This window comes from Scyliorhinus canicula, chromosome 11, assembly GCF_902713615.1.
Source record: "Scyliorhinus canicula chromosome 11, sScyCan1.1, whole genome shotgun sequence".
NCBI lineage: Eukaryota > Metazoa > Chordata > Chondrichthyes > Carcharhiniformes > Scyliorhinidae > Scyliorhinus > Scyliorhinus canicula.
This window is the reverse complement of record NC_052156.1, coordinates 106,055,160-106,079,494: the sequence shown is the minus strand read 5'-3', so window position 1 is coordinate 106,079,494 and position 24,335 is coordinate 106,055,160. Positions and strand designations below refer to the sequence as shown.

The 24,335-nt window shown below is 48.2% G+C and overlaps 1 protein-coding gene across 1 annotated transcript in view; it reads right to left on the bottom strand.

Annotated features, from left to right (window-relative positions):
• The window catches only part of LOC119973252 (inositol 1,4,5-trisphosphate receptor type 2-like), a 101,274-nt gene that overhangs the window by 23,623 nt on the left and 53,316 nt on the right, over positions 1–24,335 (bottom strand). Inside the window, exon 2 of the mRNA XM_038810982.1 lies at positions 10,674–10,744. Coding sequence (XP_038666910.1) covers positions 10,674–10,744 — 71 coding nt within the window. The remainder of the gene's footprint in view (positions 1–10,673; positions 10,745–24,335) is intronic.

Here is a 24,335-nt window from a genome sequence, read left to right as displayed (position 1 = left end):
CATTCGATCATGGCTGATCTCATCCTGGCCTTAACTCCATCGTCCTGCCCATTCTCCCCTTAACTCCCTTTAACCCATTACCAATTGAAAATCTGTCTAACTCCTCAAATTTACTCACTGTCCCAGCATCCACCACACGTTGGGGTGGCGAATTCCTCAGATTCACAATCCTTTTGGGAGAAGTAGTTTCTCCTCAATTCTGTTTTGAATTTGCTACCTCTTATCCTGAGACTATGACCTATGGTCATGATCAGCAAAATTGTTAAAATACAGAGCAAGATGCCGCAAAGAGCAACGTGATAATGGCTGGATTGCCTGCCTGTGTGACGTTAATTGTCGGACATGTATTGGCCAGGACACTGGGGTTATCTTCACAGGCCCACAGTGCGGCGCTGCAGTGTCAGCTGGATGATGTGCTCAAGTCTCTGGAGTGGGGCTTGAAACCACAACTTCAGCTATATGACCAACAGACAGTACTTCCTTTTATCTGTTTATGAACTTAGCTTTGAGAATAAGATTCCCAATCACCGCCAACAGCTGAAACAGTAAATGCCATTCTGCAAATACGCAGAATGTAACAACAACTGTAGTTCAGGCCACAACATGCGTGATACACTTAACCATGAGGGATAATTTACCATTCACCTTCAATCATACCCAGTTGGCAGAGTTTCCCGTTAGGTTGCTCAAACCAGAAAAGTGAAAACTATCATTTTCACAACTGTTCAATGTTATTTTATTTTATTTTTTTAAAGTATATTTATTAAGACTTTTGCAACCAGCGCAACCAAATAACTACATTGCAGTAAGCAAGCAAATAACAGTTCAACATCCATGAATGGAGGGGAGAGGGGAACAGAACAACATTCTCACTGGCTCGATACAATCATTAAACATAGATCAATGCCTCTAAAAGCCCGACCAGAGCCCAAGGGAGAAACAGGTTGAAGACATGAAAACATGGTAAAATAGTACATATCAGCGATTATTCACAATTACGAGGAGAGTTTGGGATGGATTTTCCGCACCATGTTCAGATGTGCACCAATATATATATCTCCCTCAACTCTAGCAGTACCAAAGACACCAATGACCCACCACAACCTCCTACCTCTGGTATCAAACCCGTCTGCACCCGTATAGGAACCAATCACGGATTCTTTATACCCACCCTTACAAAAAAAATGAACAAGAAAATACACAAAAATCCCAGTTCTAAAGGGGAGTTACATATATACCACACAACACAACTTCACTCCAGTCTCAGACCCGGTAAGGAACCAACATTATTCCATACAGAAATTCACCTTCATAAACCACATAGGTCACTTCACCCCCATCTTAAATAATGCCACAAAATCTATAATGGTGGAAGGAGATGACATAGCCCATTGAGGAGAGTTAACCACAATCGCACTTGTATTTATATGGCAGGTAAAATGTGCCATGGCTCTTTAGGGTTGTGTTATACAAAAGACTCTGCTGGAGTGAATGGGGGAGGTGCTTTAAGCCGTGTTTGAAGGCGGAACAGGGGCAATTCCTGAGCATTAGGGCCTTGGTAAGACCATGATGGGGCACAGTAAAGCCAGGAAAACACACTGATTGCTTCTGACATGGTATGCCACAATCTTCAGCCATTGGACATATTGAGGGCCCCAATGTAAATGTTAAACGATCTGTCCCTATCCTATCTATAATGAGTAAGATATTGAGACTGACAAGGGTTCCGGTCAAACACAAGTATTTGAAGTTTATTTCCAGCAACAACTATAAACAGCTCTTCATCTTGATCTAACCCAGGTCCCAACAGTTACATAGGCTGAGTACTGACTATATGCCTGACTCGTAACATGTACATAGAATCTTGATGATACAGGGTCACAAGTAATAATGAGCATCTGCAATGGAGAGTACAGACTATAGTCGACAACTGTCTCCACCACACAACAGTGCATTCCAGGCCACTCGCGGTGTGAATCTGTCTCCACCACACTCACAGACAGTACATTCCAGATCCTAACCACTCGCGGTGTGAATCTGTCTCCACCACACTCACAGACAGTGCATTCCAGATCCTAACCACTTGCTGTGTGAATCTGTCTCCACCACACTCACAGACAGTACATTCCAGATCCTAACCAACGTGGCAGCCGGATTTGCGACATTGCTACAGTGACTGCACTCTGACAAAAATTGGCTCTAAAGCACTTTGGGAGCTGCTGGGGATGATAACGCCAAAATGCAAATCTTTGTATGGCTAAGTCAAAGGCATGGAATGTTTAAGCAGCGATCGAGGACCCGCCTCCCCCACCCGTCTTTTCAACAGGATTAAAATTAAAACCCAATAAGACAAATAAATTAAATGAAACTGAAACAGAGGCACAGCAAACGGCTGGGTCTGGTGCCTAAAAGGAAAAGCTTTGGTGTTCTTTCCCCAGTCGCCTGACAATAAAACAGCTCTTATATCAATCATGACCTCCAGTGTTCTGCCTGGGCCAAAAGAGACCAATAAGGAGCAACTATCACAAAAGGGTTAGATCAAGGACCAATGAGCAGGAGGCAATGTGACAATTGTGAATGGTCTTGCGTCACAACTGACCAATCAGCTGCCCAGCAACAGCCAAGCCCGTCTGTCACAGGTTTGTTGTTTTCCAACTTATGATTCAAACACAAAGCTCGCAGAGGGAAATAGTTGATGGATTCTGCAGAACCCTCCAATTCAAGGGCAGAGCTGCAAAAATGTGGTTGGGAGGCCTAGGCTCCAGGCCAATAAACCTAGTTGCGTAATCACCATAGCCAAGGGCAAAACACTGTTGAATAGCAGCTCCAGAACATGAAGTCTTGTCTCCAGTCTAGCAATGTGGTATCTCAATAGATTGTAATAGATTAGCAGACCGAGAACACTGCCTGAAATTTAAACTAACCAGTAAACAATTGGGAATGGAGTACTTCAGCGGTTACTAGTTACTTCTGTGAGTACTAAGGCAATGAGCTCAACATCCCAAGCTGCGCATATCATGAAGCTAAATTTAATAAATCTGGCAATATGTGGGCTCCAGAAAGCATAACCGTGAAACCTGCCAGGCAGAGGTTAAAGAACACAGAGGTTAAAAAAACCCAATGAATTTGCATTTATGTACCACCTTTCACCGCTGCAGGACGCCATATTGTGCAGACAAAAGTGAAGTGTGGTGACTGCTGTGTGTGTATGTGTGTGTGTCGCAAGTGCAGGAACAGCAAGGTTCGTCCAGGCCAAACATTGAAGATAGTGATCAGATAATCTATCTTGCTCAAACAAAAAGCAAAATACTGCGGGTGCCGGCAACCTGAACTACAAACAGGAAATGCTGGAAATACACAGCGAGCCAGGCAGCATCTGTGGAGAGAGAGTGGGTTAATGTTTCAGGGTGCTGTCATTCACCAGAACTGGAATCATTTAGATATGCAATAGGGTTTACACAAGTATAGAGATAGGGGAAGGAGGCCATGTGGGGAGAAAAAGGAAGGTGCCTTATCAATTACATTGTTATGATTCAGAGAAATAGGTGGTGGGTAATAATAGTTTTTGAATACGTAAGTAGGGGGCGCAGGCACTGGGCAGTCATTCTTTACGACTGTCTGGCCTTCTACAGTAGCTCCATTCCCAGCCGGGTGACCCTGGAGAGAGAGCACGCAGTGTCCACTGGCAGGCTTGAGGCCTTCTATGCCCGGTGGGTACTGTGGGGGCTGGGGTCCATCATCTCCCCTGGCGATGACATTATAATTTGATTTTGTAAGTTCCCGTTGAAATTTTGATTTCATTTTGTCCCCCCCCCCCGCTCATTTATTTGTTTTTTTTGATTACTCATCTTATTAAAAGAGTATAGATCGGGGGCAGTCAGGACATTGGGTTGAGTGGGAGGAGAGCTGTGAAACTAAACAAGATAAACTCCCTCCATAAAGAAATGCCGTGTGTCTTGGTTACAGCTTTGTCGACCCACTTGGATCCTATAATGTGCGAAGAGGCGGAGGGCAGGAGACATTAACTGGGGCAAAGCACGATGGTGCAAGGCAAACGATGGTAATAGGTCGCATAAAGAAACAAAGGGTCTGGAGGAGGTGTAAATGGCAATGGCTAAATCATTATCAGCTCCGGCTGGCTGATTATTGTTTTTAAAGTGGTGGTTATTATCTGAAAATGTTGTGTCTGGAAAGTGGCAAGTGCCTAATTGAAAGAGGTTGCGTTGCTTGAGCTTACATTGGTCATCATTGGAAAGATGTAGAAGTTGAGGACAGAGGGCAGTAGAAAATTAAACTAACACGTGGCTAGAGGCTCAGATTCGTGCTTGGTGACCAAACATTCAGTAAAACAATCATCCAAGCAAAGTTGAAAGATGTGCAAGTAAATTAGGAGTATCTGAGATCCTAGCTCGTGAGAAGAGAGGGAGGTAAGGAACAGGGTGTTGCATTTCTTGCGCATGTATAGAAAGAGGCCATAGGATGTGAAGGAGGTGTTGCAGGTAATTGAAGATTGGAGCAGACTGTTGTGGAGAAAAGCGTAAATGCTGAAATGCTGACTTAGATGGTGGCTTTGCACTGAAGGCAGTGGGCAATGATCCATTGCAGGTGGAGGCTGGTGGGGTACAAGGTGAGCAGAAGGGGGACCCAATTATGGGGCTGCAAGGAAGAGGAAAGGAAGGATGAGAGCAGGTGTGTGAAATGGATAGACATGACGGCGGGGAATCTCCAGATGAGGAAGAGGGAGATAAGGGTTTGGAAGGTGTGATTGTCAGCATAGAAGAGGTTTCCAAGGCAGAGGATCTGGGAGAATGGGGCAGAACCCTGACAGGAAGCAGATTGAGGACAATGTAATCAAGGCAGCTGTGAGAATCAATTGACTTATCGTGGAGCTACCAAATATTGTTCAGATTTCCAAATTCTGCAGTATTTTGCTTTGCATTAGCATTCACCAAACTGCACTTCCACAACTACATCTCCCTCAGTAACGATCACTGGCTCTGGCGCTTCCCATAAGGCTACTGGAATTCCAGCCTTACATGTTTCAGATCCACCTCCATTCAACGTTCTTTGTACTACTGTTCTTACTGCGTCCGGCGATCCACACCCAATACCACGCAAGCCGGTTTAGCCCAGTTGGCTGGACAGTTGGTCAGTGATGCAGAACAAGGCCAGCAGTACAGGTTCAATTCCCAGCATGGGCTCCACCTTCTTAACCTTGCCTTCGCCTGAAGTGTGGTGATCCTCAGCTCTTCCGCTCACAGGGGAAAGTAGCCTGTGGTCATCTGGCACTATGGTGACTTTACATATTTTACCACACAAGTCCATGCACAACTTTTCCTCTTCATGGGCACCAACTCACTAGCTCAAAGCTCTCTTGGCCCACAGTTTCATTTTATCATTCGTCTGATCCAAAAAACTTGGACAAAGAAAAACGTTATGGGCGGGATTTTTCTGTCCACCAGCCATGTTTTCATGGACGGTGCAGCCTCGCTGGCAGCGGGTTTCTCCGTTCCTGCCACCTGCCAATGGGATTTCCCATTGTGACCACCCCATGCCACCAGGAAACCCGCAGGCGTGGGCGTGCTGCCAGCGCAACGGAGAATTCCGCCCAATATCTTCCTTTCAGGTGTGAAGGATCGTGTTTCAGTAATTCATAGGTACTAATACTCCTCTAGATCGTCCCCTTCACTTCCCTCTGACTCTCTCTGCTCTTCACCCTTATAATCACCCTTTGCGATGTATTTATGATATTCCCTCATGAACAATCTATCCTTAGCAAAGGCCTCAGCTTCATTTCCTTATGCTCCCACTTTCAATGAATTTCAAGCAAGCACAACGCTGACCTCTTCTTCTGTCGCCTTCCTCTCTGCTTTGTTCCGTGGTCTTCCTCCCATCCAATGGACCCTTTCTCCAATTATCAAAATCTGGATTCCACCAGGAATCCTCCCTCTAACCCGTACCAGCTTACCCGAACAGGTGGTGGAATGTGGTGACGAGGGGCTTTTCACAGTAACTTCATACTTGTGACAATAAAAGGCTTTATTATTATTATTATTAACCCCTTATCCCCCCCCATGTCACAGAGAACTATCTGCACCTCAACTTCTCAACCAGTGGTATGTCCTTCTCTAAGGTCCAAACCTAACAATCATCATCAAACCTGCTGAGAATGGTGGCACTGTTATGGTTTTATGAACCAACCTTTACTTCATGGAGCCTGAACATAACATTCAGAGCTGCTGCTACCTATCCTTCACCATGACCACACCAGCAAACATTAAGCTATGATTATCAAAGATGTCACTGAACCCACAGACCCCCAACTGCTACTTGGACTACACTTTCTCACATCCTCCCTCATGTAAAGACTCTATCCCATTCTCTAAGCTTGTTTCTAACGCACAACGCACTTCCTTTTTCCTCAGCTGAGGCTTCTCCCCATCGTGGTTGATGGGGCCCTTCACCATTTCTGACCATTCCCTGCAATTCTGATCTCATCCCTTCCTCCCAGGACCATGATAATGTTCCCTCTTGTCATGACCTAACACAACCTCCAGCCTTCAATGAAGAATCCTCTGCCATGACCAGCCTGAAGCCACACCAAGGGCAGCACAGTAGCATTGTGGATAGCATAATCGCTTCACAGCTCCAGGGTCCCAGGTTCGATTCCGGCTTGGGTCACTGTCTGCGCCGAGTCTGCACATTCTCCCCGTGTGTGCGCGGGTTTCCTCCGGGTGCTCCGGTTTCCTCCCACAGTCCAAAGATGTGCAGGTTAGGTGGATTGGCCATGATAAATTGCCCTTAGTGTCCAAAATTGCCCTTAGTGTTGGGTGGGGTTACTGGGTTATGTGGATAGGGTGGAGTTGTTGACCTTGGGTAGGGTGCTCTTTCCAAGAGCCGGTGCAGACTCGATGGGCTGAATGGCCTCCTTCTGCACTGTAAATTCTATGATAATTCTATGAATCTTCCCCCTCTCCTTTCAGCATTCCCTCCAGGACACCATGTTTCACTCTTCATTCACCCAACACCCCCATACCTTTCCATAGCAGTACAGGAGATACAACAGCTGCCCTGTGGCCTCACCTCCACTCACGCTCCAAAGACTCCTTCCAGATGAAACAATGATTTACCTACTCTACTTTCAATTTAGTCTATTATAGTCACTGCTCATGATGTGGGTTCCTCTACACTGGGGAGACCAAATACAGATTCAGTGACCGCTTTGTGGACCACCCCCATTCAGTTCACCAGCATGACATCAAAGTTTCTTGTTGCAAGTGGTTTTAATACTCTGGCCCCTCTCTGTTCAAGGTTCGAGTGAAGCTCAAGGGAAGCTGGAGTAAGAAGACTTCCTTATTTGATTGAGCACGCTACAGCTTTCTAGACAAGAGTTCAGCAATTTCAGGTCATAACCATGGCTCCCATATTTTCCGTCAGCAGCTTCTGGTAACGTTTTTGTGATTCTCATTTCCACCTCCTCTTTTTGTTTCTTTTCCTGTCCCACTGCCATCCACCTTTGCCTTACACCATCATTCCTCATCACTGAATCTCTCCTATCCTCCACCCTGCCACAGACATTACGTTATTCACTTTCCTCCAATTCCCTGCCTCATTATTTACTTAAAACCTATTACATCCCTAATTTCTGCCAATTCCATTGAAAGGTCATTAGCCTGAAACTTTAACTCTGCTGACAAATATACGAATTAGGAGCAGAAGTAGGCCCATTTGGCTCCTCCAGCCTGCTCTGTCACTCAATGAGATCAAGACTGATCGGTTTGTGTTTCAAATTCTGCATTCCCATCTACCCCCAATAACCTTTTATTCCCTTCTCTAATGAGAATCTATCTACCGCCACCTTATCCAAATATCTAATGATACCCCGGCCTCAACTGCCTTCTGAGGCAGGGTTCCAAAGTCAACCCTCAAGAGAAATAAAATTCTCCTAATCTCTGTTCTAAAAGGGCAAACCCTAATTTTAAATCTGTCCTCCCTGATCCTGAACTCACCCATAACAGGCAACATCCTTTCCATATCCACCTTGTCAAGACCATTCTGGATCGGAATGTCACCCCGCACTCTTTTAAACTATTGGAAACAGGCCCCATCTCACCCTTCCTCATAAGGCAACCCTCTCAATCCAAGATTTTAATCTAGTAAACCTGTGAACTTCCTCCAATTCATTTCCTTCCTTCCGCAAATTAGACCAACAATGCACACAATATTTGCGACGCGGTCTCACCAATGCTCTGTATAACTGAAGCACAGCACCCATACTTTTATGTTCAATTCCTCTTGTAATAAAAGGATAATATTCCATGAACCTTCTGAATTACATGCTGAACCTGCGTACTAACTTTTCCTGACTCGTAGAACATCTAGATCCACTGCACCCCAGAATTCTGCAGCCGTTTAAGTAATACTCTGCTTTTTTATTCTTCCTGCCAAAGTGGACAACTTGACATTTGCCCACATCATAATATCATCGAGATTTTTGCCAACTCACTCAAACTATCTTTTTCCATCTGCAACCTCCTTAGGTACTCTTCGCAACATACTATCCTACCTACATTTGTGTCACTGCAAATGTAGCTACCATGCCTTCACTCCCCACATATAAAGACTTACAAGATCAGGTTAAATTCCAACAGGTTTGTTTCGAATCACTAGCTTTCGGAGCACAGCTCCTTCCTCAGCTGTGCTCCAAAAACCAGTGATTCAAAACAAACCTGCGACTTTAACCTGGTGTTGTATGACCTCTTATTGTGCTCACCCCAGTCCAACGCTGGCATCTGCACATCATCCCCACATACAAATCTGTGATATAAAAGTTGGGGTCCCAGCACTGACCCCTGTTAGACACCGCTCGCCACATCCTGCAAATCAGAAAAAAAACATTCATGCACTCTGTGCCAGTCAGCCAATCTTCCATCATGTTGCTATGTTATCCCAAACATCATGAACCTTTCTTTTCCCAATAACCTTTGATGTGGCACCTTCTGGAAATTGAAGTGCAATACATCCACAGGTTCCCCTTTATCCATAGCATATGTGATTCCTTCAAAGAACGCCAATGAAATGTTAAACACAATTGCTGACTCTTCCTGATTACCTTGAGATTTTCTAAGTGCCCAGCTATAACCTCCTTAATGATTGATTTTAAAACCTTCCACCCCTGATAGATGTCAAGCTTTCTCTCTTCATGGATGCTGTCAGCACCTGCTGACGGCTTCCAGCATTTTCTGCTTCTAAATCTGCTTCAATTATGTCAATTGGGCAGGGAACAAGGGAGACATTTACTGCTCTTCTTCAAAATAGTGCCATGGGTTTTTGTATAGCCATCTGTGAGGGTAGACAGAGCCTCAATTACAGCTTGACTGAGAGAAGGCACCTCCAACTCTGCAACACTGCCTCAGTACTGCGCCAACACATTAGCCTGGGACATGGATTCCAGTCTCTGAAGTGAGGCATGAATCTGATTCAGAAGTGAGAGAGCTGCCAGAGAGCTTACATGTGCAAAACATTGGTTGACTACTGCCATGGACCAGGTCCTCTCGATCTGATTGAAATCTACAGCTGAGTTCATCCCACAATGCGTCCATGATGCTGAATTTCCTCAGGGCAGCAAGGGATGGCTAATAAACCTGGCACATCCTAGATACAACTACAGAGAAACCTATAACTAACGTTGTGGCCTTTAAATTAAACAAGCTCTTTCCTCTGAATGCTTTAAACATTTTATGTTTTATTTAGACAAAGAGTAAGGAAATCAGCATGTTGGATTAAAAAGCCTTTTATTCACATCTTAAATGTCTGGTATGGGCCTACACGGTGGCACAGTGGTTATCACGGTGGCACAGTGGTTAGCACTGCTGCCTCACAGCGCCAAAGCCCCGGGTTCAATTCCGGCCTCGTCTGTGTGGAGTTTGTACGTTCTTCCCGTATCTGCGTAGATTTCCTTTGGATGCTTTGGTTTCCTCCCACAGTTCAAAGGTGTGCAGGTTGGATGGATTGACCATGCTAAATTGCCCTTTAGCATCCAAAAATGTACAGGTTAGGTGGGATTATAGGGATAGGGTGTAGGAGTGGGACTTGGGTGGGGTGCTCTTTCGAAGGGTTGAATTGCCTTCTTCTGCTCTGTACGAATTCTATAATGGGGAGGTGTCACATGACTCGAGTGACCATTTTGAGAACTGAAAAACGGTCCTGCTGCTGTTTAACATCCAACCGGTGATAACCAAGAAGCAGAACTCCATGTTCAACAACAGCCTGGTCTTTGAAACCTATCCGTGCGGGAAGATTTCCTACCATCGCCTACAGAACTGACCCAGTCCCTGCGTACCAACTGTGCCTTGCGGTATCAACACAGAATGGAAAGCGAACTTTACGAGTCTTCAGCCACTTGACCCAAGCTCTTAAATGAAAGAAGGTTTCATTGTCCTTCTGGACTTTGGAAATAAAGTGAAAGTACATTTGTGTTTGTGGTTCTTTTATTGTTGTTGCCCGAATTTGCGACTCTTCCTCTTCTCAATCACACACACACGTAAATAATTGACAAACACCTTCGCTTACGGGCAGACGGGGAGAGGATAAGGAAGTTCAGTTTCTCTCTCCCCTGTCTGTCACAAAACATTCATTTCTGTGAAGAGAAACGGTTTTCCCCATAAACTTACCTCGGAATTTCTTTGGAGGATTGGCCAAATCTCCAGCTTCCGGATGAACCACGCATCTGTCATCCACTAATCTGTAAGAGAAAAGCATCTCCATTATAGCCGAAACACCAAAGTGGGAGTTTAATCTTAACTTTGTAAACTCGAAACAAACATCTGTATAAATGAAATGAAAATCGCTTATTGTCACAAGCAGGCTTCAAATGAAGTTACTGTGAGAAGCCCCTAGTCGCCACATTCCGGCGCCTGTTCGGGGAGGCTGGTGCGGGAATTGAACCATGCTACTGGCCTGCCTTGGTCTGCTTTCAAAGCCAGCGATTTAGCCCAGTGAGCTAAACCAGCCCCCTATAGCCCTGTATAGAGATCGGCTAACACCCCATTTGCTCCCTCCAAACAGTTAAGATACATTACTGAGTGATTAAATACACTATATTGAACACTTTAATCATCAGGTAGTCAGATAGATTAATATTGGATTACAAAGCAGTTCTGCATCCTCCCAGGTTATTTTTGTAGCGACAAAATTTGACGAATTTGACAAAATCTTGGTCCCTGTCGCCTGGCATTAAATGGCCAAACACTCCACACACCGACACCATGGCAGTGACATGATACGAATGTGGACAAAACAAAGTTTCCAAAATTTAGCACTTTTCCAGGAGACACATCCGGAGTGAGACACACAGAATGGGAGATTTAAACTTGGTAATTTGGTGCAGTGAGGTAATTCAGTGCAGAGTGTGAGGAGGTGCTTTTTAACCCTGGTAAGTGACTGGTAAGTAGTCTCTCTTTTTCTTTTCATTGTCTAATTTATTTTTTTTATTTTGAAATTCTAGTTGTTTAAGTTTACCAAGGGTTTAAGACATGGCAGGAGATCCCAGACCCGTGTCATGCTCCTCGTGTGCGATGTGGGAGCTCAGGGACACGTCCACTGTCCCTGGCTCCTTCACGTGCAAGAAGTGTGTTCAGTTGCAGCTCTTGTTAGACCGCTTGACGGCTCTGGAGCTGCGGATGGACTCACTTTGGAGCATCCGCGATGCTGAGGAGGTCGTGGATAGCACGTTTAGCGAGTTGGTCACACCGCAGGTGAAGGTTACTGAGGGAGATAGAAAATGGATGACCAAAAGAAAGAGCAAGAGTAGGAAGGCAGTGCAGGTGTCCCCTGCGGTCATCTCCCTGCAAAACAGATATACCGCTTTGGATACTGTTGAGGGAGATGGCTCACCAGGGGAAGGCAGCAGCAGCCAGGTTCATGGCACCGTGGCTGGCTCTGCTGCACAGCAGGGCAGGAAGAAAAATGGCAGGGCTATAGTGATAGGGGACTCGATCGTAAGGGGAATAGACAGGCGGTTCTGTGGACGCAATCGAGACTCCAGGATGGTATGTTGCCTCCCTGGTGCAAGAGTCAAGGATGTCTCGGAGCGGCTGCAGGACATTCTGGGGGGGGGGGAGGGTGAACAGCCAGCTGTCGTGGTGCACATAGGCACCAACGATATAGGTAAAAAACGGGATGAGTTCCTACAAGCGGAATTCAGGGAGTTAGGAGTTAAACTAAAAAGTAGGACCTCAAAGGTAGTAATCTCAGGATTGCTACCAGTGCCACGAGCTAGTCAGAGTAGGAATGTCAGGATAGATAGGATGAATGCGTGGCTTGAGAGATGGTGCAAGAGGGAGGGATTCAAATTCCTGGGGCATTGGGACCGGTTCTGGGGGAGGTGGGACCAGTACAAACCGGACGGTCTGCACTTGGGCAGGACTGGAACCGATGTCCTAGGGGGGGTGTTTTCTAGAGCTGTTGGGGAGGGTTTAAACTAATGTGGCAGGGGGATGGGAACCAATGCTGGAAGTTGGAAGGTAGTAAAACAGGGACAGAAACAAAAGGAAGTAAGGGGAAAAGTGCAAGGCAGAGAAGACATAGTCAGAAATCCATAAGGGCGACAGTACAAGGTACAGTGACTGAGGGGAGCACAGTGAATAGGCCCAGTAATAACAAAAGGAATAAAACTGGAGATGTTAAGATTCAAAACAGAGGTAAAAAAACCAACATAAGTGTACTTTACCTGAATGCTCGTAGTATTCGGAATAAAGTCAATGAGTTGGTGGCACAAATCATCGTAAATGACTATGATTTAGTGGCCATTACTGAAACATGGTTAAAGGATGGTCACGACTGGGAGTTAAATATCCGAGGGTATCAAACTATTCGGAAGGACAGAGTGGATGGTAAGGGAGGTGGTGTTGCTCTGTTATTTAAGGATGACATCCGGGCAATAGTAAGGGATGACATCGGTGCTATGGAGGATAAGGTTGAATCCATTTGGGTGGAAATCAGGAATAGTAAGGCGAAAAAGTCACTGATAGGAGTAGTCTATCGGCCACCAAATAGTAACGAGATGGTGGGGCAGGCAATAAACAAAGAAATAACTGATGCATGTAGAAATGGTACAGCAGTTATCATGGGGGATTTTAATCTACATGTCGATTGGTTTAACCAGGTCGGTCAAGGCAACCGTGAGGAGGAGTTTATAGAATGTATCCGCGATAGTTTCCTAGAACAGTATGTAATGGAACCTACGAGGGAACAAGCGGTCCTAGATCTTGTCCTGTGTAATGAGACAGGATTGATTCATGATCTCATAGTTAGGGATCCTCTCGGAAGGAGCGATCACAATATGGTGGAATTTAAAATACAGATGGAGGGTGAGAAAGTAAAATCAAATACTAGTGTTTTGTGTTTAAACAAAGGAGATTACAAGGGGATGAGAGAAGAACTAGCTAAGGTAGACTGGGAGCTAAGACTTTTTTTTTTTTTTTTAATAATTTTTATTGAAAGAGTTTTTCCATACAGACATTTACCCCTACTAATTTTTAAATTATTTACAACACAATCCCTCTAGGCAAATGTCCCTCCCTCGCCCGCCCACTCGCGCGCACCAGTCCTCCCCCCCCCCAGGCAACCTTAACAAACAAGGCAGCCTACAGTTTCAGACATGAGCAGCGAGCAGACTTGCCCGCGTTACAGTCGTGCATGTCCCCCCACGACCCTTGCTGCCCCCCCCCCCTCCCTCCCTCCCTCCCTCCCTCCCTCCCCTCCCCTCCCCCCCCCCCCTCCCCCCCCCGGGTTGCTGCTGCCACGACCCCAAACGTCTATCTCTGATCTAAAAAGTCAAGGAAAGGTTGCCACCGCCTGGCGAATCCCTGTACCGACCCTCTCAGGGCAAATTTGATCCTTTCTAGCTGAATATAGCTAGCCATATCGTTAATCCAAGTTTCAACGCTTGGAGGCCTCGCGTCCTTCCATTGAATTAATATCCTTCGTCGAGCCACTAGGGACGCAAAGGCCAGTATTCCAGCCTCCCTAGCCTCCTGTACCCCCGGTTCTACCCCGACCCCAAAGATCGCAAGCCCCCATCCTGGTTTAACCCTGGACCCCACCACCTTCGACACCGTCCTTGCCACCCCCTTCCAGAACCCTTCCAGCACCGGACATGCCCAGAACATATGCACATGGTTCGCTGGGCTTCCCAGACATCTGACACACCTGTCCTCACCCCCAAAGAACCGGCTCATCCTTGTCCCCGTCATGTGAGCTCTATGCAGCACCTTAAATTGAATGAGGCTCAGTCTCACACACGAGGAGGAAGAGTTGACCTTCTCCAGTGCATCCGCCCACGTCCCGTCTTCTATCTGCTCTCCCAGCTCCCCTTCCCACTTGGCTTTCAGCTCCTCCCCTGATGCTGCTTCCGCCTCCTGCATTATCTTGTAGATGTCTGATATCTTCCCCCCTCCGACCCAGACCCCCGAGAGCACCCTATCACTCGCCCCCTTACTGGGGAGCAGGGGAAACCCCTCCACCTGCCGCCTAGCAAATGCCTTCACTTGTAAATATCTGAACATGTTTCCCGGGGGGAGCTCAAACTTCTCCTCCAGCCCTCCCAGGCTCGCAAACCTCCCCTCTATAAACAGGTCCTTCAGCTGCCGTATGCCCACCCTGTACCAGCTCTGAAATCCCCCGTCGATGTTCCCCGGGATGAATCTATGGTTCCCTCTTATTGGCGCCGCCAACAGACCTCCCATTTCCCCCCTATGTCGCCTCCACTGCCCCCATATCTTGAGGGTGGCCGCCACCACCGGGCTCGTGGTGTACCTCGTGGGGGGGAGCGGCCATGGTGCCGTTACTAGGGCCCCCAGGCTTGTGTTGCCACAGGACGCCCTCTCCATTCGTTTCCAAGCTGCCCCCTCCCCTTCCATCATCCACTTGCGCACCATTGACACATTTGCCGCCCAGTAGTACCCCGAGAGATTGGGCAGTGCCAGCCCTCCACTGTCCCTACTCCGCTCCAAAAAGACCCTCCTCACCCTTGGGGTGCCATGCGCCCACACGTAGCTCATGATGCTACTCGTCACCTTTTGAAGAAGGCCCTAGGGAGGAAGATGGGCAAGCACTGAAATAAAAACAAGAACCTTGGGAGGACCGTCATTTTGATTGACTGCACCCTCCCCGCCAGCGACAACGGTACCATGTCCCACCTCTTAAATTCCTCCTCCATCTGTTCCACCAGCCTGGAAAAGTTCAACTTGTGGAGGGTCCCCCAGTTCCTTGCCACCTGCACCCCTAAGTACCTAAAGCTCTTTCCTGCTCGCTTGAAGGGGAGTCTCCCAATACCCTCTCCCTGGTCCCCCGGGTGTATCACAAAAACCTCGCTTTTGCCCAAATTTAGTTTGTACCCCGAAAAGTCCCCAAACTCTGCTAATAGTTCCATTATCTCCGGCATTCCCCCTTCTGGGTCTGCCACGTACAGCAGTAGATCATCCGCATACAGCGATACTCGATGTTCCTCCCCTACCCTAGTCAGTCCTCTCCACCCCCCTGAACCCCTCAGTGCCATCGCCAACGGTTCAATCGCCAGTGCGAAAAGTAGGGGGGATAGGGGACATCCCTGCCTGGTCCCTCGGTGGAGCCCGAAATACTCCGACCTCCTCCCGTTTGTCACTACACTCGCCGTCGGGGCCGAGTAGAGCAACTTCACCCACTTAATGAACCCTTCCCCAAACCCAAACCGTTTCAACGTCTCCCACAGGTACTCCCACTCCACCCTATCGAATGCCTTCTCCGCGTCCAGCGCTACCACTATCTCAGCCTCCCCCTCCACTGCCGGCATCATAATTACATTCAGCAATCTCCGCACGTTCGTGTTGAGCTGCCGCCCCTTCACGAACCCCGTCTGGTCCTCATGGATTACCCCTGGCACACAATCCTCTATTCTAGCTGCCAGGATCTTTGCCAGCAACTTGGCATCCACGTTCAGAAGCGAGATAGGCCTGTAGGACCCGCACTGCACGGGGTCTTTATCCCGCTTCAATATCAGGGAGATCAGAGCCTGCGACATTGTCGGGGGCAGAACCCCCCCCTCTCGCGCCTCATTAAAGGCTCGTACCAGTACCGGTCCCACCAAGTCCACATTTTTCTTATAGAATTCCACCGGGAACCCATCTGGCCCCGGCGCCTTCCCCGCTTGCATCTGACCTATTCCCTTGACTAGCTCCTCTAGCCCTATTGGCGCCCCCAGCCCTTCTACCAGCCCCTCCTGGACCCTTGGGAACCTCAATTTATTTAGGAAGTCCTCCATTCCCCCTCTCCTCGTCGGCGGCTCAGACCGATACAACTCCTTGTAAAAATCCCTGAAGACCCCGTTCACTTCTTGCCCCTTCTGCACTACCTTCCCGCCCCTCTCCTTCACTCCCCCAATCTCCCTAGCCGCATCTCGTTTGCGAAGCTGGTGTGCCAGCATCCTGCTCGCCTTTTCCCCATACTCATAGACCGCGCCCTGTGCCCTTCTCCACTGCGTCTCTGCCTTCCTGGTGGTCAGCAGGTCGAACTTGACCTGCAGGCTGCGCCGTTCTTCCAGCAGCCCCTCCTCTGGTGCCTCCGCATATCTCCTATCCACTTCCAATAGCTCCCCCACCAGCCTCTCCCTCTCCTGCCTCTCCTTTCTTTCTCTGTGCGCCCTTATGGAGATCAGCTCTCCCCTGATCACTGCCTTCAGGGCCTCCCAGACCATCCCCACCTGCACCTCACCCGTGTCATTCAAGTCCAGATAGCTCTCAATGCTCTTCCGGACCCTTTTACACACCTCGTCGTCCGCTAACAGCCCCACATCTAGCCGCCACAGCGGGCGCTGGTCCCGCGCCTCCCCCATTTCCACATCCACCCAATGCGGTGCATGATCAGAGATCGCAATGGCCGAGTACTCAGCTTCCCGTACCCTCGGGATCAGCCCCCTGCTCAACACGAAGAAATCGATTCTGGAGTACACTCTATGGACGTGGGAGAAAAAGGAATACTCCCTCGCCCTCGGCCTACCAAACCTCCATGGGTCTACTCCTCCCATCTGCTCCATGTACCCCCTCAGCACTTCTGCCGCTGCCGGCCTCCTATTGGTCCTTGAGCTCGATCTGTCTAGCCCGGGGTCCAGCACTGTGTTAAAGTCCCCCCCCATGATCAAGCCCCCTGCCTCCAGTCCCGGAATGAGGCCCAATAGGCGCCTCATAAAACCCGCGTCATCCCAGTTCGGGGCATATACGTTGACCATCACCACTTTCTCCCCCTGCAGCTTACCCTTCACCATCACATACCTACCCTCCTTATCCGCCACCACCTCCTCCGCCACGAACGACACCCTCTTTCCCACCAGAATCGCCACCCCCCGGTTCTTTGCGTCCAATCCAGAGTGGAACACCTGTCCCACCCACCCCCTTCTCAGGCGAACCTGGTCCACTACCTTCAAATGGGTCTCCTGTAACATAGCTACATCAGCCTTCAGTCCCTTCAGGTGTGAGAATACCCTTGATCTCTTGACCGGCCCATTCAACCCCCTCACGTTCCAAGTGATCAGCCGGGTCGCGGGACGACCCGTCCCCTTCCCCTGCCGATTAGCCATGTCCTGTTCCCTGCTCGCCCGGGTCGACCCTCCCCTACTGACCCGCTCCCCATGGCGATGTCCCCCTCCCCCCACCTCTCCAGTCCTCCACTTCCCGTTTCTGGTCTTTTCAGCAGCAACCCGGTGTCCCTCCCTAACCCCCCTCCCCCCCCCCCCCCCCCCAGGCTAGGACCCCTCCTAGCCGCGATGTACCCTCCATCGTACTCCCGTAAGTCAGCTGGTTCACGCTGACCCGGCTGCTCCTGCCACACTCCGACTCCCCCCGGCTCGGGGGGGGGGGGGGGGGGGGGGGGGGGGGGCCTCCCCCCCCCTTGCCACTCCTCCCTGGCCCCGCTCCAGCGCGGGAAAGGTCGCCATTGCTAGCCACGCCCCGCACTCCTCCCCTCCCCCCTCCTCTGCCCCGCGCGCGGGAAAACAGAGGAAAGCCCGCGCTTTCGCCCTGCCACACCCCACCCCGCCATCTTCAGCTCCACCCCCGTCCCCGTCCATGCCTGTAAAGGAACCCCCCCTAGGGGCCCATATCCCCGATCTGCTCTCCCCCCCGTCCCACCTCCCCAACTTAACATTATAAATAACAGATAAATAACAAATAACAATGTACTTAACAGTCGCCCTCTACCAAACAGCATAAATAACCATAAATAACCATGAATAACCACAATAACAATAACTAAGGGAAGTTGGCAAAGGGGGAAAAAACATCAGAAGAAAAACCACAGCAAGAGTTCAAAATCCAAACAGAGAATTCAGCTGAAAGTACCCGAGCGGCTACGGCCGCCAAGTATCCTCTGGGTCTAATTCGAGTCCAGTTTCTCTTCCTGTACAAAGGCCCACGCCTCCTCTGGGGACTCAAAATAGTGGTGTTGGTTCCTGTAGGTGACCCACAAGCGCGCTGGCTGCAGCATTCCGAACCTGATCCGTTTTGCATGTAGCACCGCCTTCGTCCGGTTGTACCGGGCCCGCCGCTTTGCCACCTCCGCACTCCAGTCCTGGTAGACCCTCACCGTCGAATTCTCCCACTTGCTGCTCCTTTCCCTCTTGGCCCACTCCAGCACTCTCTCACGGTCGCTGAGTCGCTGGAACCGCACCAGCACCGCCCTCGGGGGCTCATTTGCTCTTGGCCTCCTAGCCGTGACCCTGTAGGCCTCTTCCAGCTCCAGGGGCGAGGGGACGGCCCCTGCCCCCATCAGGGAGCTCAGCATTTCTGCTACATATCCCGGGAGGTCTGACCCCTCCAGGCCTTCTGCCAGGCCCAGGATCCTCAGGTTCTTACGCCTCATTCGGGTATCCAGCTCCTCAAACCGGCTCTGCCATTTCAGGTGGAGTGCCTCGTGCACCTCTACCTTTCCCACGAGGACCGTGGCCTCCTCCTCCCTCACAGTCATCTCCTGTTGCAGCTCCCGAATCGACGCCTCTTGGGTCGCCTGGGCTCCCATCAGCCTGGTGGTCGTCGCATTCATTGACTCCAAGAGCTCCATTTTCAGCTCCGTAAAGAAGCGCAGGAGAGCGGCCTGCTGCTCCTCCGCCCATTTCCTCCATTCCTCGGGTGCGCCACCGGCCGCCATTTTGGTCTTCTTCCCCCGCTTTTTTTTGGGAGCTGCTGTTGCTTTCTTTACCACCCCACTCCGGGTACCGACCATAAAGTTGGTCTGGTTCTCTTCAGGGAGCCTTCCCCCACCGGGATTTGTCCTTACAGCGCCGTTGGGGCCCTCCAATCGGCCCGAAAACACCTTTGTAGCAGGAGCAGCCAAACGTGCGACTTAGCTGGTCATAGCCGCAACCGGAAGTGGGAGCTAAGACTTTATGGTGGAACAGTTGAGGAACAGTGGAGAACCTTCCAAGCGATTTTTCACAGTGCTCAGCAAAGGTTTATACCAACAAAAAGGAAGGACGGAAGAAAGAGGGAAAATCGACCGTGGATATCTAAGGAAATAAGGGAGAGTATCAAATTGAAGGAAAAAGCATATAAAGTGGCAAAGATTGCTGGGAGATTAGAGGACTGGGAAATCTTTAGGGGGCAACAGAAAGCTACTAAAAAAGCTATAAAGAAGAGTAAGATAGAGTATGAGAGTAAACTTGCTCAGAATATAAAAACAGACAGTAAAAGTTTTTACAAATATATAAAACAAAAAAGAGTGGCTAAGGTAAATATTGGTCCTTTAGAGGATGAGAAGGGAGTTTTAATAATGGGAATTGAGGAAATGGCTGAGGAACTGAACAGGTTTTTTGGGTCGGTCTTCACAGTGGAAGACACAAATAACATGCCAGCGACTGATAGAAATGAGGCTATGACAGGTGAGGACCTTGAGAGGATTGTTATCACTAAGGAGGGAGTGATGGGCAAGCTAATGGGGCTAAAGGTAGACAAGTCTCCTGGCCCTGATGGAATGCATCCCAGAGTGCTAAAAGAGATGGCTAGGGAAATTGCAGATGCACTAGTGATAATTTACCGAAATTCACTAGACTCTGGGGTGGTCCCGGTGGATTGGAAATTAGCAAACGTGACGCCACTGTTTAAAAAAGGAGGTAGGCAGAAAGCAGGAAATTATAGGCCAGTGAGTTTAACTTCGGTAATAGGGAAGATGCTGGAATCTATCATCAAGGAAGAAATTGCGAGGCATCTGGATAGAAATTGTCCCATTGGGCAGACGCAACATGGGTTCGTAAAAGGCAGGTCATGCCTAACTAATTTAGTGGAATTTTTTGAGGACATTACCAGTGCAGTAGATAACGGGGAGCCGATGGATGTGGTATATCTGGATTTCCAGAAAGCCTTTGACAAGGTGCCACACAAAAGGTTGCTGCATAAGATAAAGATGCATGGCATTAAGGGTAAAGTAGTAGCATGGATAGAGGATTGGTTAATTAATAGAAAGCAAAGAGTTGGGATAAATGGGTGTTTCTCTGGTTGGCAATCAGTAGCTAGTGGTGTCCCTCAGGGATCCGTGTTGGGCCCACAATTGTTCACAATTTACATTGATGATTTGGAGTTGGGGACCAAGGGCAATGTGTCCAAGTTTGCAGATGACACTAAGATGAGTGGTAAAGCGAAAAGTGCAGAGGATACTGGAAGTCTGCAGAGGGATTTGGATAGGTTAAGTGAATGGGCTCGGGTCTGGCAGATGGAATACAATGTTGACAAATGTGAGGTTATCCATTTTGGTAGGAATAACAGCAAACGGGATTATTATTTAAACGATAAAATATTAAAGCATGCCGCTGTTCAGAGAGACTTGGGTGTGCTAGTGCATGAGTCACAGAAGGTTGGTTTACAAGTGCAACAGGTGATTAAGAAGGCAAATGGAATTTTGTCCTTCATTGCTAGAGGGATGGAGTTTAAGACTAGGGACGTTATGTTGCAATTGTATAAGGTGTTAGTGCGGCCACACCTGGAGTATTGTGTTCAGTTTTGGTCTCCTTACTTGAGAAAGGACGTACTGGCGCTGGAGGGTGTGCAGAGGAGATTCACTAGGTTAATCCCAGAGCTGAAGGGGTTGGATTATGAGGAGAGGTTGAGTAGACTGGGACTGTACTCATTGGAATTTAGAAGGATGAGGGGGGATCTTATAGAAACATTTAAAATTATGAAGGGAATAGATAGGATAGATGCGGGCAGGTTGTTTCCACTGGCGGGTGACAGCAGAACTAGGGGGCATAGCCTCAAAATAAGGGGAAGTAGATTTAGGACTGAGTTTAGGAGGAACTTCTTCACCCAAAGGGTTGTGAATCTATGGAATTCCTTGCCCAGTGAAGCAGTTGAGGCTCCTTCATTGCATGTTTTTAAGGTAAAGATAGATAGTTTTTTGAAGAATAAAGGGATTAAGGGTTATGGTGTTCGGGCCGGAAAGTGGAGCTGAGTCCACAAAAGATCAGCCATGATCTAATTGAATGGCGGAGCAGGCTCGAGGGGCCAAATGGCCTACTCCTGCTCCTAGTTCTTATGTTATGTTCTTTTACACAGAGAATACACCCCCGTCCCCTTCCCCCCCCCCCCCCCCCCCCCCCCCCCCCCACCGGTTTTCCCAAAATTCCTCGATTTTCCTATTCCCCAAGTATTACCAGTCACTTGTTGGTCACACACTGTTCTCTCGTCAGTAGGCCCAAATTCAAGTTCCCCTCCAAAGAGTTGAGCACAAAATCAAAGAGCAGTATTGAGGGAGTGCTGCACTGCTGGTGAGCCATCTGGCAGATACGAGATGTTAAACCCAGGCAACGCATGTCTTCTTGGGTCGTTGTGAACAAGACTGGGTACTAATGAGATTTTGAAGTTCTCTCTGATACCCTCGCCAATATTTAATCCTCAGCCAACATCACCAAAACTAAGTCGGTTTGTGGGACCTCACTGTGGGTGAATAGGCTGTTTGGGTTCCTACAGTGCAAAAGTGGCTACATTTCAGTATAGTACGTATTGGCGGCACAGTGGTTAGCACTGCTACCTCAACGTGGCAGGGACCCGGGTTCAATTCTGACCTTGGGTCACTGTCTGCGTGGAGTTTGCACATTCTCCCTGTGTCTGTGTGGGATCCCTCAGATTGCTCTGGTTTCTCCCACAGCCCAAAGATGTGCAGGTTGGTGAATTGGCCATGCTAAATTCCTATTAATGTCTAAAGGTGTTCCGTACAACTTGATATCCTTGCCTAACAACAGTCCAGTCATCTCAAGGGTTCAAGTGGACCCAGAACTATAATCTTATTTGCCTCACTTGTGCTTTACTGAAATCTTAACAATAGCATCAATGGATGAGATTGGAAGAAAAACCATGTACAAACATCCTTCTACCAGCTGTGGTGGTGGGATTTGAACCCATAGCCCCAGAGCATTAACCCGAGTCTCTGGACTACTAATCCAATGACATTACCACTGGACCAGAATCTCCCCATAAAAATATAACAATTATTACTCTTTTATTCCTTCACTAATATCTTCTTCTTTGACTCCATACCTTGCTTGGACTAAATCAACAAAACTGATACACCTCATATTTCAGATACTTTACATTTTTGACACATTTTAATGGATTCCATTCCACAACAAAATGAGCATAAATAATCTTCTAAATCTCAAGGGCCTCAGGCCATCTCATTTATCCACTGGTCTGACCGGGTTTCACACTGAACACATGCCAGCTACAGAAACTCAATATCTAATTGTTAACGGCACATTGTTACAATGCCACACACTGTACACCTGAACGTCAGGTTAGCCCTGCCAGAAGGAAGCCTGCCTGGCCTTTTCTGTTTAAGTAAGTCACACATAGACTATTGGCACCACCTGATCATTCAAAATTCACATCAAATATTTTGCATTTTAAATGATGGACATAAAATCCATATTAAAAACGATATACTTATGTAAAAGCAGCAAGGAACTATGCTTCCCTGTACTCTTTAAAATAATAATCTATAATAATAATCTTTATTGTCACAAGTAGGCTTACATTAACACTGCAATGAAGTCACTGTGAGGAGCCCCGAGTCGCCACATTCCAGTTCCTGCTCGAGTACACAGAGGGAGAATTCAGAATGCCCAAATTACCTAACAGCACGTCTTTCAGGACTTGTGGGAAGAAACCAGAGCACTCAGAGGAAACCCACGCAGACACGGAGAACGTGCAGACTCCACACAGACAGTGACCTGTAGCCATCTGGGATGGCCACTTCCCAATAAGCACAGAGCAACTCGCAAAGACTGATGGGTAAAATGGACAAGCAGGTTCAGAGCCTGAAATGCATATTTGTCAGCAAAGTCCAGACAGTATAGAAACCCCATCCCATTAGCATGTTAATCAGGCCGATTAGCAGGTGATAGCCCATCTCCCCCAGCAATCGGGACAGTCCCAGACATTTTGGCGCCACTCCCTGTCCAAGGGAAATGCAAACAACGGGGTCAATGACCTCTTAAGATACGCCCAGTGATCCAGATCCCCGCCCACTTATTGGCTAAGGAATCAAACGGAGTGATCAGGGATCACCCAATTAGTAAGGCTCAAATCGAAGGACTGCCCAAAAGAACGCAAAAGCCCCCAAGTATAAAAGGAAGAATTCACCATCTGCTCGCTCTCTTTTGGCCTTAACCCCGGTCACGGTCATCGCCAATCGCAGCAACACCAGAAGCAAGTTCGAGTTCAACGGCCACTACCAGACGGATGAGCCCAGCTGAGCAGCAGTTACCCCTTCAAACCCAAGAGATGCAGAATTGAACAGCGGCCACTGTTTCCTGACCTAAACCGGGTGCCCGAAGTTAAGTACAGGTTGTCTTAGTAATAGGTGTAGTTAACTAGTAGTGTTTATGTTGCATGACTGATTGTATGTAAATAAAGTACCCTTGACCTTGAACTAACTAACTGGTGTTTGGCACTTTGATCGATAGCCGGTTGAAACTTGTGGTGGTATCATTCGGTACCTGGCGACTCTAAGCATTCGGACATAGACAATATAGAAAGAAGACAAATTCACTGATTGCCCTAATTGGAACATAGCCAGAGAAAAGACCTAGTAGTAGAGATAATTTGGCAACAGTTACTGGCGATATCTGATGGGACTCAACCCAGAAGTGACCGTGTCACTCCGAGTGAACCCATAAAAGCAAAATAAAAGAAGCCACAAGCGAAACCAGTATCGATCAAACCTCCAGAACTCGGAAGTGTGTAATCTGCATGCTTACTAACAAAGGGATATAAGGTAAACTCGATAGATTTTGTTGCGTGAAACTTTCGGGAGTTGCG